Source organism: Rutidosis leptorrhynchoides, unplaced genomic scaffold (assembly GCF_046630445.1).
Source record: "Rutidosis leptorrhynchoides isolate AG116_Rl617_1_P2 unplaced genomic scaffold, CSIRO_AGI_Rlap_v1 contig528, whole genome shotgun sequence".
Lineage (NCBI taxonomy): Eukaryota > Viridiplantae > Streptophyta > Magnoliopsida > Asterales > Asteraceae > Rutidosis > Rutidosis leptorrhynchoides.
The window spans coordinates 45,049-61,184 of NW_027266755.1; the positions used below are offsets into that span (position 1 = coordinate 45,049).

Consider the following 16,136-nt stretch of genomic DNA (forward strand, 5'->3'; position numbering starts at 1 on the left):
ACAACACTCTAAAACGAAGCACATCCAAGTTCGTCACCAATTTATTAGCGAACTTGTTGAAGAGAAGAAGGTGGCCTTGGAATATATCTCAACCGAGAAGCAGTTAGCGGATATTCTTACGAAAAGTCTAGATGCAAGTCGTTTTGAGTTCTTGAGAGGAGTTCTTGGACTTTGCTCTACCACTTGAAGCTTGAGATAAGTGCCTTCATCATTGTATATACCATTTATTTTTATGTCTGTCTTATATAAAAATATGAAAAAAAAGGGAAGGCTGCCGTGTTCAAGAAGCAATGAGAATGGGCTGTGGTTAGTTGAAGCCCATATGAGAAGGCCGAATGTGCTGAAAGATAGAGAATGGGCTTTATATTCCAAATTGGCCCAATAAGAAGAGAAGCCTTGTTTGCTAGCACTGTCTGATAAAAGTGGAAAAACACATTCAATTTCCCATGAATTTTTAAAATTGCTCGAGAAGTTGCAGAGTTAAAGCTTACACGATGATGAAGAGAGCTACATTGTCTCCGTACAACACTTTCTACAAACCCTAAGCTTCAAAATCAAATGGCCAGAACACGCGGAGGAAGATCGACGAGCCAAGGAGGAGGCCGACGATCATCTAGAATCGCTTCACATGCTCGCATAATACCCTCATCTCCCTCATCTCCAATAAACATATCTTCTCCTAAATCATCGCCGTCACCACCGAGACAAGTATCCACATCCTGGTCTACACAACCCAGACGCCAGGCACAACGACCTAGGGCCGTGGCAGTAGCTGAAACATCTAGGGTTGAGACAATGGCTGAGCTAGAGCTTGAGGTGGAGAACCCTGAAAGCGCGATGGTTGTACACCGACTCTTCCCAGTAAGTAATTTATCCTTGTTCTCAACTTTAGAGTCTGATTCGGTTGAAATCAGTAGAAGGAATTTTGTTGATTCTGCGGGAAGAAGTCAGAATGTCGAGTCTGACAACTGTCAGGGAACAACTAGTTGTATAGGAGAAGAAGCTGTTAATAGAATAGGTGTGAGTTCGCCTGTTGTTGCTACAGAACCTGCTAACACAGAGAAGCAGGCTACTTCTATTAGTTCTCACACTGAGGGGGAGGCTCCAATTGAGGAGGAGTCTTTAGATAGTGGTGCTCAAGCTGAGGGGGAGCATCAAAATGTTTCTGAGTCAGAGGACGACGTTGAAGCTGTTGAGGTGCCAGTTGAGGAGAATGTGGCCGATGTGCCTGTTAGCACACCCAGCCAGTATACTACTGGTCAGTGCTCTAAGCAGAAGAGTGTAAAAAGGAAGAGAGTCGCTTCCGAGTCTGAGTCTGCTTCTGATTCACAGCCAAAAAGAAAAACAAAGCAGCCAGCTGTGATGGGTGCTTTTGTAAATGCTGCTGCCAGAGCTTTTTGGCCATATGCCTCTGGGAAAAAGATTGCTGAGAAAGTGCTTGAGAGAGATCAGGCGGAAGAGTTCAATCTCAAAGATCTGCTGATTGAGGAAAATCTCTGGGTAAGTGCAACTCATAACACCCAGTATGTTGAGAAAATTGTGAGAGAATTCTACTGCAACATGCCTCCTGGTGTTGATGACCTTGAGTCAGAAGATTATCAACGAGTGTATGTGAGAGGCAACTATTATGCAATCTCTCCTGAGCTGCTTTCGAGTGCTGGAATCCAGAGGAAAAGTGTGAAGCAAATTGCAATACTATTGCTTCTGAGCTTACTGGAGGAGGCAAGACAACCTGGTATGGGGGTGGTTCAGCACTGAAACCCGCAGAGATGACTACGACCTATTCCGTACTTCATAAAATCGTTGTGTCTAATTGGATGCCGTGCAAGCATACGAATAGCGTTAGTAAAAAATTGGGGATGCTGCTCTTCAAGATAGGAACTAGGATTGGTTTCAATCTTGGGGATTTGGCCTATGATAAGATAGTTTCTTTTGCTGGACAATCAAGAAAATAAGAAAGTTATGCATATCCAGCAACTATCTTCACTCTCTTGCTAAATCAGGGACTCACTGTTGATGAAAGTGATGATTTCACTCAGCCAGAACGACTTGCACTCACTTCTCGTCTTACTCACGGGGAACATCTTATGGACATCACTGAGGATGAAGATGACGAGCGGGCTGTTGATTCTGCCGAGGAAGAAGATGATGTTCTGACTCCGGAAGCACTTGAACTAGAAAGGACATGGTGCAATTCCTGAGAAAGCAAGAGTACAGGCTGAGGAAGAAAAGATTGCATCTAGAGGCTCGTCTCGCCAGAAGTTAAACTCGCAGGGGGAGTTTGTTGGCTTTTGTTTCTAAACATTCTATTTATGCTTACACCTTCTGAATTTTTAATTGGCTATGTAATAACTTTTATTCGGACCATTTATGCTTTTCTGATGCATTTGCTAGTTTTTCTCTCCTCCATGGTGCTTTGGCATTTTATTGACAAAAAGAGGGAGATCATAACGAAAGGGGGAGATATCATTCAAATCTAGCAGTCCGATGTGTGCAAATTTCAGCTGTGTTAACTTAAGTCTGTTTTCACAGTCCTGGGAATGTTTGCACTTTACTAGTTTCCTGAGACTCCCGCATTTCGACCCCTCATGTGGGCCTAGTGCGGGGCCCGTTAGTACCTTCTATCGTCTGCGGAAACTGGGCCCTAGCCATGCCTCGTAACCTGAATCTGTTTAACCTGGAGAAAACATTTTATTTGTAGAAATCTGTAAGCTATAATGCTTAGTGAGGTTTTCTATTGAAGACACTTAATGAAATATTTAATAATAAACGTTTGTATTCTAAAACATCATAAATTGTTTTGTCATTAGACCACGTCATAACACAGCTTTATTTTTCATAAACACTTATAAAGGAAAATTTCTCGTAAACATTTTTCTCGTAAAACGTGAATTCATACTTTACTTATAATTCCTCGATAACATATGAACTTATCGAACCCCTTTCAGTGAAAAAACTTTAGGATAACTACTATGGGGGACCCACCATAGTATCCTTAAACTCGGCACCCGTAAACATGGGCGCAATTAAAACTTCCGCTACGTGAACTAGGGAAGCCGTACCCTCTGATCAGACCGTAAACATGGGGCCACATAAGGACCAAGTACTCTCTTTGGATTGGTCGCCACAAAATCGACCGAATCCCCTCGAATAAAACATTTATATGGGTTCGCCTTTATATATATATATGTAGAATAAGCAAAACTTGCTTTTAAATCTCGTCGTTATTAAAACGTCTAAACATTACTTTATATGTAATAAGTATAATAGAACAAACTTGCTTTTAGGGTATTTGAAGGTTTTCTCCAGTTTTCAAAAATATAATACGTATCTATGCCATATATTTAAATAAAACTTAAAGCAACGAGATAATTGGAAACTATGGCATAGTAATATATATATCTCATAAAGCGTCAATTTATATATTCTTTGTAATGAAAATGAAAGTATCACTCACCGTTCTTTACATCTCGTGTTGTCCTTCTCGCGTGACGTCGCAATTAATCACCTATCGAAAAATCATTGATTAACTCGTAAATACTAACGCTTAAAAGAAATTACTCAAATTAATCCTACACGTCGTTTCGTCCTAAACATTCTTATCTTTAATTTATTAGGTGTTTTTAAAGTTATGATTATTTTTGTAACTTGATTGTTCATTAAATGTTACATATAATAGAATAAATATCCTAAAAAAATATAAAACATTCCTACTGGTTGACAATGATTATAAAATAATTTTCTAAATTAAAATATGACCCAAAAGAATTTTAGTGACACTTAGTTATTTTTAAATCATTTTTGTCAACTAAATTAATTCAGGAATTAAAATAAATTAAATCTGGCTTCGGAAAATTCTGAACTTTTGATATTCTGTAGAAACGGACATTTTTAGCTTACTGTATAAATTTCATAATTTTTGGACAAGTAGAAATTATTTAATTTGCTTCGGAAAATAAAACAGGTTCGGTTTTGGATAAAATTACCAGAATAAACCTTGTTTTAAAACTGACGCGTTGTTATCTTTGTAAATACTTTAAAAATAGAAGGTTAAAATCAACTTTAAACGTAGGTGCGGATGATTTAAAATCAAACCGTATCAATCAGATGGAATCAAAACGATTTGAACCGAAACAAACCGAAAGAACCGATTCTTTTTACCGTAAAATGACCATAAAACCATTGACTTTCCATTTGACCGAAAGACTCACGTTGGTATTCTTATAATTCCGTTAAAATTGAAAGGACATTCTAGTCTTTTAACAGGAAAATCGATTTTGATTGATTCGCTATAAAAGGGGACTGGACCGGTCGGTCCAGTCATTTCTCCTTCTTCTTCCTTTCTCTTCTCCTCGATTCTCTCAACTCTCTCCGTCGGCTCGACGTCGTCCGTGCCGATTCCGGCAACGTCGGAGCTCAACCCGCATACCAAAATGCTCCTCTCAACACAAGGAACATTAATCCATCATCAATTCCGTCCAATTCAAACAAGATAAGTTTTAATTTTGATTTCCCGAATTAGGGTTCTTCGTCGTTTTGGGGTTTTCGTCAAATTTTCATATATGTTGCTCTACTCCTTCTTCTAATCATTTCTATACAAGTATCGATGTAAATAACGGGCTAATTTGACGTGAATTGAAAATTGTAGTTCTAGGGTTCTTACTGTTCCGGTTGAAATCGTTCTATTCTGATGTGGTTTGGCTTTGATGTAGGTTGAGGATACCGGAACTCGACCAGAATTGGCTGGAATTGGTGACTCGGTCCGTGACTCGGTGCTGACTCGCCTCTGACTCAGTGACCTCCTGTTTGCTGCCGGCCCAACGCCGACTTTTTTGGTGATCAGTGAGGAATGAAGATCACGACTGCGGTAAAGTTTTTCATTTCTGGAAAAAGTTGATTTTTGGTTGTTCTGCTTGTTCCTGTGTTGATGATTCTGTGATGAAGCTACCCTGATAGGATTTCAATTACAGTGCTAGAAAAATTACTTGCATGTTGAATTGACTGAGATTGTAAAATCATGCACAGTTTGATTTTGATGGCTGCCGGCTGGGATTGTTTGAAACTAATTTGATTATGTTGAGAATGTATGAGAACAAGGGTTCAAGCTTAGTTGAAATGGTAATTGTTGGCTGCTTTTCTGTAAGTTTGAGAGTGTTTCACTGAGTTTTGAATTGTGGAAGTACTAAAATCTGGGCAGCCATTGATTGTAAGAGAAACTGCATGAATGCATGGTTTTCTGGCCTGCTGGAGTTACTACACCTGTCTGGCTTGTTTACAACTGTTCTGAGTCATGCAGTGATGCATTTTATCTGTCCTACAGGTATCTTTGATAGTGCTTGCTGTGTTATTGTGCTATGTGCAGGAAATGGTCAAAAATATTGTATTTTCCTAGGTCTTGGAGCTGAGTTTGGCAGGCTTAGGGGCTGCCCTAGGTTGATTATTAAGGCTGACTGGCTGTGTTATAGTGTAGGCTTGTTTAGATTTTAGGACACCTTTATTTATCCTTTGCAATATGTTGTAACTTGTAACATTAAGCTAATGCATGTAGTGTTTACTTGTTATGCAACACTAGGAAGTGTATATAGGATTTAATTTTTGTATCTTGGAGTTGTATCATCAATTTGTTATAGAGATTTCCTGTAAACACTACTATATTTATATAACTAGAATTTTATTATTATAATTGTATCATTTACTTCTTGCACAATTTCCTTAGCATAGTAATATTCATTAATTATTAAAGCATAATTTAATCGAATCTATTCATCGATCTAGCGTCAATACTCGTCGTAGGAATAACTTTTATCTAACGTAGCCTCGGAATCCAATTTCTCGCTAAAAGAAAGCTAACTTGACGCATAAGCAATGGATGCGTGGAAAATCGAATCTTCCAATTGACGTAGTTATCGAAAAAAAATAATCACGTGCGTCGAAATCGAATTTTGATGTAGCGTAAACCTCGAAGTAAAACACGTGCGTCGATATTATTATTTTATTAAAAATTATCGACACGTCGACACGATTACACGTTTATCTAAGCTTGATTTAACGAGTCGTTACATTTCCATTAACGATATTTTGAAGACTTGGTGTTTTAGAAGGTTTAACGTCGATTTTGAAGATTTTTCTAAAGGTTTTATCAAAAATGCCAAAGGGGGAGATTGTTAAGTCAAACTGCCGTGAGTGTACACAGGTTCCAGATTCACACCTGTTTTCACGCCTGTTTTTGTGAGTTGGCTATTTTCGTCAAAACCAATATACTGAAGATTCGATTCTTTCTTGCGGTGCAAGTCTTCTTTGGAAAACTAGTAATTGAGAATCTCTTGTTATTAACCGGACCTTATTCGATTCTATATGGATTTTCTATTGTGAAAAGGATTCCTAAATTAATTCTTAAAAGAGAGGAAGTCAAGGATTCTCTTAGGATACAATTCCTATTCTAAAAGGGATTATTTTTCCTATTCTATGAAGAAGTCTTATTCTCCAAGGTTGTAGGTTTTCTATATAAAAGGTTGAAGACTCTACAATCCCTACATATGTCTTACATGTCTTCCGCGCGCTGTATTCTGCAAACTTGCTTTGAAGAAGACATCTGATTTGCTATTGTTGCTGTCGATCAGTATTCAGAGAAGCCGACCTGTTGCATTCTTTGCTGTCGACATTGCTGACCTGTTTGGAGGAGAAGACATTCTTATCTACACCTTTGTTCACGATCGTTTGACCTTGTGTGTCCGTGAATGTTGTAGGGTGAGTATTCTTAATCAAGCACTATTTCAACTACTTACAGAGTTATGTGTTAAAGTGCAAAAGTGGTAGCGCTTGTAATCTGTTAGGAGATTGCAAGAAAGTCTTTGTCCGTTTGATAAGGTAATCGGTCCTTGTAGTCTAGTTGAGAGATTGCAAGAGAGTCCTTGTCCGTTTTGATAAGGCAATTTAGTATAGACGAAGAATCCACTTAGTGAGTTAGGAAGTAGATTATAGATTTGCGAATTGTAATCCGTGTACTGTCCTATCGTTGCAAGAATAGTGGAATGCCGTTTATCTTTGGGCTAGGCCCCGCAGAGTAGGATCATCCACGTTGGGTGTTCCGAACTGCGTTATCATATCGCGTGTTATTTACTTTCTGTACTGCTATTATCATACTGTGTCAACTTGCTACCGTTAGCACACTTGCGATAATCTATCGATAAGTGTCAGAATACAATCTCAACATACTAAACTGGAGATTTAAATACACAACATTGTTCTCATTATGAATTACTATATGTGTAATTTTCATCCAACTCCATGTAAATATGGTGATTTGTACATCTTGTGGTTAGCCAAATTACATTATTACCATCCGTATGAAATCAGAGAAATGTTCAAATGGACTGGCGAAGAGATAAAATCTCGCAAATTATATGTTACCATCAAATAAAGCAAAAGGAGATGACCAAAAAACTTAATAATAAAGCAAAAGGACTACAACTAGATAGCTTAGCTAGAGAATGAATTACATTATTACTGTCTCTACCAATAAAAAGAAACAAACCCCATTTTTTTTAGACCAAAAAAACCCATTTTTTTATTTATAAAAGATTAAAATTTTATTAAGAGAAAAAAGCTTGCATTAATATTGACTACATCTGTAACAGGTCCGTGAAGCATGTGCTTCTTGCTCCATCTGTAACCAACACCACATAGGAATGCACGCTTCCTCGGATGTGTCATCGTGCCGGCGACGGAGGAATCCAGAGCCGATGGCGAGCAATTGAGGGTCAGAATTCCTTCTGGGTAGTGACTAGTGAGTACCAAATTTGAGGGTGCGACACTGTTGTATGACGGAACTCTAGAAGGTGGACATGCATAACCATTCCCGGATTCGGCAATACCGGGAATGCTAATTAACACTATTCCCGGTACCCTCAACACCGGGATTCATTCCCGGTAACGCCAACACCGGAATGAATCTCTATGCCCGGTACCCTCAACACCGGGATTCATTCCCGGTGACGTCAACACCGGGATCAAGCTTTACTATTATTCTACCTTAATTAATTACGTGAAGAACTAACACTATATTCTACCTTAATTAATTACTATTCTACCTTAATTAGCTGAAGAAGATTCTACCTTAATTAATTACTATTCTACCTTAATTAGCTGAAGAAGATGAAGAAGATTCTATCTTAATTAATTACTATTCTACCTTAATTAGCTGAAGAAGATGAAGAAATCGGGATCAAGTTTTAATTTCTTAATCCCGGTGTTCCCAACACCGGGTCAAACGTTTCATGCATGTGAGACATGCGGCGCTCCCCCCTTTATCCCGTATACCTCAGCACCGGGAATACAGTCCCGTATTTCGCAACACCGAGAATAGTTAATTGCGTGATTAGGCTTAATTATCCCGGTAACGGGGAATCCGGAAATGGTAGAAATGTTCAGGTGAACACAAATATTCATTTTCATGTCTAGCTATGAGGGTTGTAGTATACTATTATAATTTACCGCCAAATTTGACAAAATATTTAGAGCATATGGTAATGAGCATTTGCTTTTAAAAAGATAAAAAATATTAAATGGGACATATCATCACATTTTCAAGAGAATTCTCAACTGTATCTGAGGTTTTCTCTCTCTATTATGTACTTTCTTTAACTATTATAAAAAAAAAACTCTATCTTTTACTTTTTTGTCAACAAAATGGATATTGACCGTAAACTTTTATTTTTAGAATTTTTTTTTCTTTTCTTGAGAATACTTATGAGTCTAACTCAATTCTAAAACTGACTCGAGGGGAGGGAGGATTGCTCATGACTTCTTATAAAGGAGGTTTGAATCCGATGTACATGGGACTTGACACACCGGGCTAGATCTCAATGAATTTTAGAATGTGAGTTATGTCCACCCAACATGATAATCCATACCATCGGAAATAGACATGAGTTTCGATACCATCTTGAGAAGGATAATTTGCCACTATACATGCAAAACATCATGTATAGTGAAACAGACGTAGTATTTATTAATGTTATTGTATGAGTATGAGGTAAGTATTGTTACTAGATTTAAAAAAATATAAAATCTCAAATATCTTTCTTTCCGCCGAGTATTGGAATTTACATCTCATGGTGAATATTTTGCACTATGCGGAGCAGTTATTGTATGGTCATCGACTGTTGAAGAGATCTTGTTTGTGTGGTTACACATTAGATTATGTACCATACATCCCCTCCTTTATAAATAGAAGAAAAGATTTTATGTACTTGGTGCTAAACTTCCTTTGAGAAGTGTTAGAACAATAGATCTAAGAAGCACGCATTTGCGCTACCAGAGATCGCATAGAGGGTTTGGAAAGCAAAACGGCAAAGAATAGTGAGTACAGACTTTCCAATCCTAACCATATAAGGTGCCGATTCTACGGAACCCACAGATTCTCATGCTATCTTACATGTGTACGGCTATAACTCAATCTCTTAACTGACGTTTTACTCCTCGAATTTAAAAATAAAAAACCTTCATATCACCATCAGTATAAATAAATTAACAAAACCACAACCCTGCTTTCCTCTGTTCTAAACCACACTTCTTCTCTATTCCATTCATTGCCCCACAGAAAAATTCTCTTCAGTAGCCCAATAACAATCCCTAAAATTATGCAAGAAAGACTCCTCCACAAAAAACACACAAAGGAACAACAACAATTGTTTTTTTAATGAATACATCTTTTACAGCCAAAATCTCATTGCATAGCTTCCAAAAGTGTTTACTTTTTGCAGGAACATTAAGAAGCCATTGCCCAAGCAAGGTGGTACTGGAGATTCACTTGGCGAAGACCACTGCGAGATTGGGAAAATGATATGGTAAAGGAACACTACTCAAAATTCTCAACATCAATTGCCCATCTTTGACTAAATCGGACAGTTAAGATTCTACGGAATCATGACTCTAATCAATCCTATTCAGTCAAATCAGGTCTAAATCTTCTGGAAAACCTTATTAGAGTCCCGCCTCCTACCATTACACTACTATCTGGGGAACTAAAACCCCTCCAAAAGTGAACATTTTCTTCTGGCAATTCACTCAGAATCGCAATTAACTCGCGATCTCCTATGTTCTCGAAAAATTATCCCTGAAAGAGATAATATTTGTCCTTTTTGCCAAGACCATACTGAAGATACAGACATCTCATATTCCTCTGCTATCAGTCGTGGGTTGTTTGGGCCAAACTGTTTAAATGGTGGGGTATAGCTTTTTGTGTGCCACATAATTCTGCAGATTTTATCACGCACTAGGCAGCTATACGTTCCAGCAAGTTTCAAAAGACATTTCTATCTCTATGTATTCTATTTGGTGGGCTGCTTAGACCATCTGGTTAGAAAGAAATCAGTTGGTTCACAATGAGAAAAATCTGAGGTGGTACGGGTTACACATCTTTATTTTCCATAGAGCCGTCTCATGGTTTAAAGCTATAGACCAATCCTTCAATTATTCTGGGAGTGGCATTAAACGGGACTCCGTGGGCATTCGTTGATGGTCATCCCATATCCAATAATGGGATATATTTTGGGATCTTCTTCTATTCGTTAATGCATGGCAATCCTAAACCGGAAAAAAAAGGAAGTTTTTTTTTTTCTCTACTTTACTCTGATTTCTATTTCTTACTAGCTGACTTAAGATTGTTGAAGAGGTAAGATTTCTGAAAAACTAAATAAATGTGTAGCAAGTTATTGAAGGCCCTGATCATGGTACTGTTGACGGAATTCTCATCTTTTCAGACCCCGATGGAGAGGATATGAAGCTGTGTAAGAGTAGGAGATAACAGCAGATCATTACTTGGGTTGCAAGAGTATTGGTATAGTTATCTGGAAGATTAGAAGAATTTATAGTGAGCTGATTCTGAGCGGCATTTTCTTTCTTCAAGATATTGATTTGCTTGTGAGGCAAGCCTGGATTACATATACTAGAGGACTTCATAGCAGCTTTAAGATTACCTTTTCTAGTCCATTATTTAACACGATATTGTAATAGCTAGCTTCTCTCTTTACTGACTTTGAACGCTATTTGTAATCGATCGAGCCTTGCCTCAATTGGTAGAGTGCCCTAATAGGATGCCGTCTCTTATCACGTACGGTTTTTGGCTAATCACCCTCAAGTTTCATCCAGCGGATCGGGGATGGCCGATTTCGGCATTCTCGGCCACCTTAATGCAAGATGTCTTCCATTATTTTATGTTCATCTAATTAAAGGGTTTTCATGAAAATTTAAAATTCTTGCACTATAAACAGAATTATGGAGGGAAAAAACAATCAACAAGAAGAGCTCAGTTATCATCATTCTCGTTAAGATTACGTTCAAATATTCTTATTTGGAGCATGCTCGAGATGAAAAACGATTGGATCTTAAGTGACTTAAAAGGATGAATAATTTCCTACACTTGCGAGCAAAGAGGGAGTGTTTCCGTGAAACTCAACTTGAAATCTGAAGTATATATTAATATTGGCGCAAGAAGAAGAAGAAGACACTAAAAAATGCACATGATTATTATTATTATTATTTAGTGTACCCGACATATATATTTAATACATTTATTTATCCGTCGCTATAGGTTACACGCAAGGTAATATTCGTGCAATAGCAGCACGTAGAGAGGGACTACAACCTGAATTCTCGGCTGTTAACATTGAACTTCTCCGATGATGATAGTTGAACATTCTGCATCACAATATTGACTTGATCAATACAACAATAACAATAAGCCTCAATTTCACCGTGTGGAGTCGGCTATATGAGTCCTCAACTTTTAAGCACAAGAAATATGTATAACTCACATGCCGTGTTCCGAAACATATATAATACATGTAATATGCTATATATATATAGGAAAATCATCTAATGAAACATAAAAACATATATAACTAGTACTAACCTATAACTAAAATATATACCCTACAAATAAACCTACCAATAAACCTATCAATCCATAACTCAACTTTACTATCTATAAAGCATCTGCTACATGAATATTACTCCTCCACTCCCCTCTCTCCTCTACTAAGTCTTCTGAAATATCTAATAACTCTAAATCCTTCCTAATTACCATCTCCCACGTGAGTCTAGGTCTCCCCTCCCTCTCCTATCTATTCCTATATCTATGTCCTCACACTTTCTAACCGGGACATCTATAGGTCTACGTCTCACATGCCCGAACCACCTAAGTCTACCCTCTCTTATCTTCTCATCTATAGGTGCAACTTTAAGGTTGCTCCTAATAGTCTCGTTTCAAACTTTATCTTTTAATGTAAGTCCCCTCGACCATCTCAACATCCGCATCTCTGCAACCTTAACCTTGTGCTCTTGTTGTTTCTTCCTCGGCCAACATTCACTCCCATATAGAATAGCAGGTCTCACTGCTGTTCTATAGAACTTCCCTTTGAGCCGACTTGAGATATGTCTATCACACAAGATACCGGTTACTTTTTTCCATTTTTCCCATCCCGCTTGTTTGCGATGAGTGACATCCTTGTCAATCTCTCCATCTTGTTGTAGGATAGATCCTAGATATCGAAATCTATCACATCTAGGTACATCTTCTCCTCCCAACTGAATGTTACTAGACTAACCCCTTCCTTGTCCACTAAAATCGCAATGCATAAACTCCATCTTACTATGACATAATCTGAAACCTTTTGACTCCAAGGTTTCCCTCCACAACTCTAACTTTACATTTACTCATTCTCTGCTCTCATCAATCAAGACGACATCATCCGCAAACAACATGCACCATGGTATATCGTCATGGATGTGTCGAGTCAATATATCCATCACTAACATGAAAAGATATGGGCTCAAAGCTGAGCCTTGATGCACGCCTATGGTGATTGGAAAATCCGACGTGTCTCCTCCATTTGTCCTCACGCTAGTCCGTACTCCCTCATACATATCTTGAATGAGGGTGATATACTGACTAGAGACACCGTGTTTGGCCAAAGCCCACCAAAGAATGTTTCGAGGGACTCTATCATATGCCTTTTCAAGATCTATAAAAACCATGTGCAAATCTTTTTTATTTGTCATATACTTCTCCATCAGGCTCCTCACAAGAAAGATTGCCTCCATAGTCGATCTTCCGGGCATAAATCCAAACTGATTCTCGGAAATTGTAGTGGTAGACCTCACTCTACGCTCAATAACCCACTCCCATAACTTCATAGTGTGGCTAATGAAGTTTATTCATAAACAAAATTGAAAATAAGAAAAATCTAGCGAGTCATGCATGCTAGAATCAATGGCTATAATGTATTAATTAAATATTGATAAATAATTAGCTGGGATGGTTTTGGGAGAAGCTTGCCTATGATTTTACGCCCGTGTGTTTTACTTGATTCCTCGATTCCGTCTTGAATTGAGTTTACGAGAGCAGCATATGTCGTCCTAGGGTTCTTCTTAACAGCTTGAATGAAAGAATATGTCAAGGCACCTGCTGCTGTCTTTAATCCAGTGTAAGTCTGGGATCGATATGCATAGTCATTCGATAAATTTATAATTAAGTTCATGTATAATAAGAAATTGAGAATAGAACCGGATACAAACACTAGAACAAACTTCAAGCAAGTGTATTAATTACTAATAAGATGTTACGTAAATCTATATCATTAGTTAGTAAAAGAAGAAATTCTTAACTATAAATTTCCTAACATGTCATCATAAAGATGCTACGTACCATTTGTTCATTATATGCATTCTGATCATCTTTGCAGGCACTGATACAGATCGCTAAGCCACCACTTGTTCCTTTGAAAGTACCATTTGGTGGAAACTCTTCCACCCATTGATTCCTGAATTCGGAGCGAAAAAATGGAACGATTAAAAGGTTTAAGTCGATCCAGACACGATAAGTCTTACTAAAACTTAATTTGCATTTGTTTTCCCAGTATTTGTTAGACGGCCTCCTAGCCCTATACCAAAGTAGGGAGACTTAGCTCATCGAGGTTAATTTACCATTTTATTCTGAGAGAGAAAATTCTGCTTATACCCACTGGAAGGAAAGAATTACATTTCACTAGAGCAATTTTGAAATTATGTACAGAAAAGTCTGTTTATAAATTCTATATATTTAGTTTTATCAGGGGTCCGTGCAACCTACTAGATATTTAATTTATTGTTCAGGTGTCAGGTTAGGAATGAAAAAATGCTAGATAGGGAGAGTGTCACTTGTCAATTGTATATACAGTGTATTGACTATTAGTAAAGATAGTAATCCTACCGGAGGGTGAAAATTTCTTGTGATAATAATGAAAATAAATGAAAAGGTCACTCAAAACACTGACTTACAAGTTAACCAATTACCTTTTGTGGTGGTAAATAGAAGTGAGGTCAAGCACAGATCCGCTATGACAACAATCCATTATGGCATGGAGCGTGACGCTTTTTCTTAGCGGTTTAACAATCATGGAATTGATCTGATTATCGAGAATGACTCCTTTGTCATCATCGTCAAGAGGGCATATAGCTTCGTTAGATCCATCGACTTCATCCCCATCCTCGTCATCGCTTTGTAAGCCATGTCCCGAAAAGTAGAATACAAGTGAATCGCCGAAGGAGTTGCCATGTACAAGCCACTTTAAGCCTTTTCTATGTTCAACCTCGTCGGTTTTAGCTCTGCACTTACTTCTGCATCTGTTCAAAAATTAGGATTCGGTTTGTCTTTTTCGTCATATTAACGAAACGGAAAATCAATTCAACAGGAAGTGACTTTTCTATATGGCTGTATATATATGTAACTATTGTCAAGAACTTTTGATGACTTTCCGTTGTAAGTTGTAACCTTAAACTTTTTTTTGTTCAATAATCATTCTATCCTTTAAGTAGTCGAATTATGGATAATGTTAATGACAATCACATCTACTATAGTTTTGACCCCTTCATGATCTTACTTTAGAGGATTAGATTTTTATTCAAAGATTATTGCTAAACGTCACAACGTGACTCACCACCTCAATTAATAAATATAATGTAAGAATGTGAAATACTTCCTCCGTATACAAACATATGACGTTTTTGATTTTTTTTTCTTTTGTATTTAAATAGTTGACGTTTTGAGAATATCGATGCATTTTTTTTCATTTTTATCGCTCTACTAATTTTGCACCCACTTACAATTAATAATTTAATAAAGAAAGAGAAATGACAAAATTGTAAAGGATAATTTATGTATTTGAGTTAATGATATTGGTATGTGTGAGAAGTGTCAAAGTCACATCTATTAAGATATAAAGTTAGTGTATTTTTTTAGAATATTAAATGAGATATAAATCGCATCTCTAAATTAGGATTTTATGCAATCAAAATTTCACATATCATCTCATTAGAATTTCCGAATTTGAGATATTTTACCTTTAAATTTATGGAACTTTACAAGGTCTAATTCTGGTGTTAGACCACCCACTTCTAAATATAACTATTCTATGCTAGTTTTAATTACAAATTAGGTATTTCAACTTCTCCCTATTAATAAAACTAAACCTAAAACTAAATCTATCATATGAAATTAAACTAAGAATTTTCAATAAAACAAATTGTTAATAAATATGGAAAATACCTGTCATGACGAGAATATTGTTGTCCATGAATCCAAAGAACTTAACCAACAAGTCTTTCATATTGACTACATCTGTAATGGTTCCCGTAAGCATGTACTTGCTCCATCTATAACCAACACCACATAGAAATGCACGTTTCCTTGGATGTTTCTTCGTGGCGACGGAGGAAACCAAAGCCGACGGCGAGCAATTGAGGGTCATAATTCCTTTCGGGTAGTGAGTACCAAGAACCTTATGCATAAAATCGGCACGTGTCTCCCTTACTCGGGTTTGGACGTGTTTGGCAAGTTTGTTTTTAGGATTTAGAGTTGCAATTAGGGCATCGAGCTGTCAGGTTTTTCAAGCTTTCTAGGCTTATTTGGCTCTGGCATTTGATGCATGAGAATGATTTTTTTTTAAATTTGGACCCTTGGCCCACTTCACAACTTCAGCCCGTCTCCTACATCACTTCACCAACATGCCTTTTTCTGATTTTGAGATGGAGTTCACGCCATCATGAACAGCTCACTCACCACCATTGCCATATTTTCCTCTATGCAAGCCAACAAC

The 16,136-nt window shown here is 37.4% G+C and overlaps 1 protein-coding gene across 1 annotated transcript; it reads right to left on the minus strand.

Moving 5' to 3' along the window:
• Positions 1–13,193: 13,193 nt before the first annotated feature.
• Positions 13,194–15,788, minus strand: LOC139884272 (metacaspase-3-like). Its single transcript, XM_071868328.1, has 5 exons — positions 15,685–15,788; positions 14,335–14,664; positions 13,709–13,823; positions 13,340–13,493; positions 13,194–13,204 (listed from the first exon to the last, which is right to left on the minus strand). The coding sequence occupies exons 1-5, from the start codon at positions 15,786–15,788 to the stop codon at positions 13,194–13,196; spliced, it is 714 nt and encodes a 237-aa protein (XP_071724429.1).
• Between the last annotated feature and the right edge of the window lie 348 nt (positions 15,789–16,136).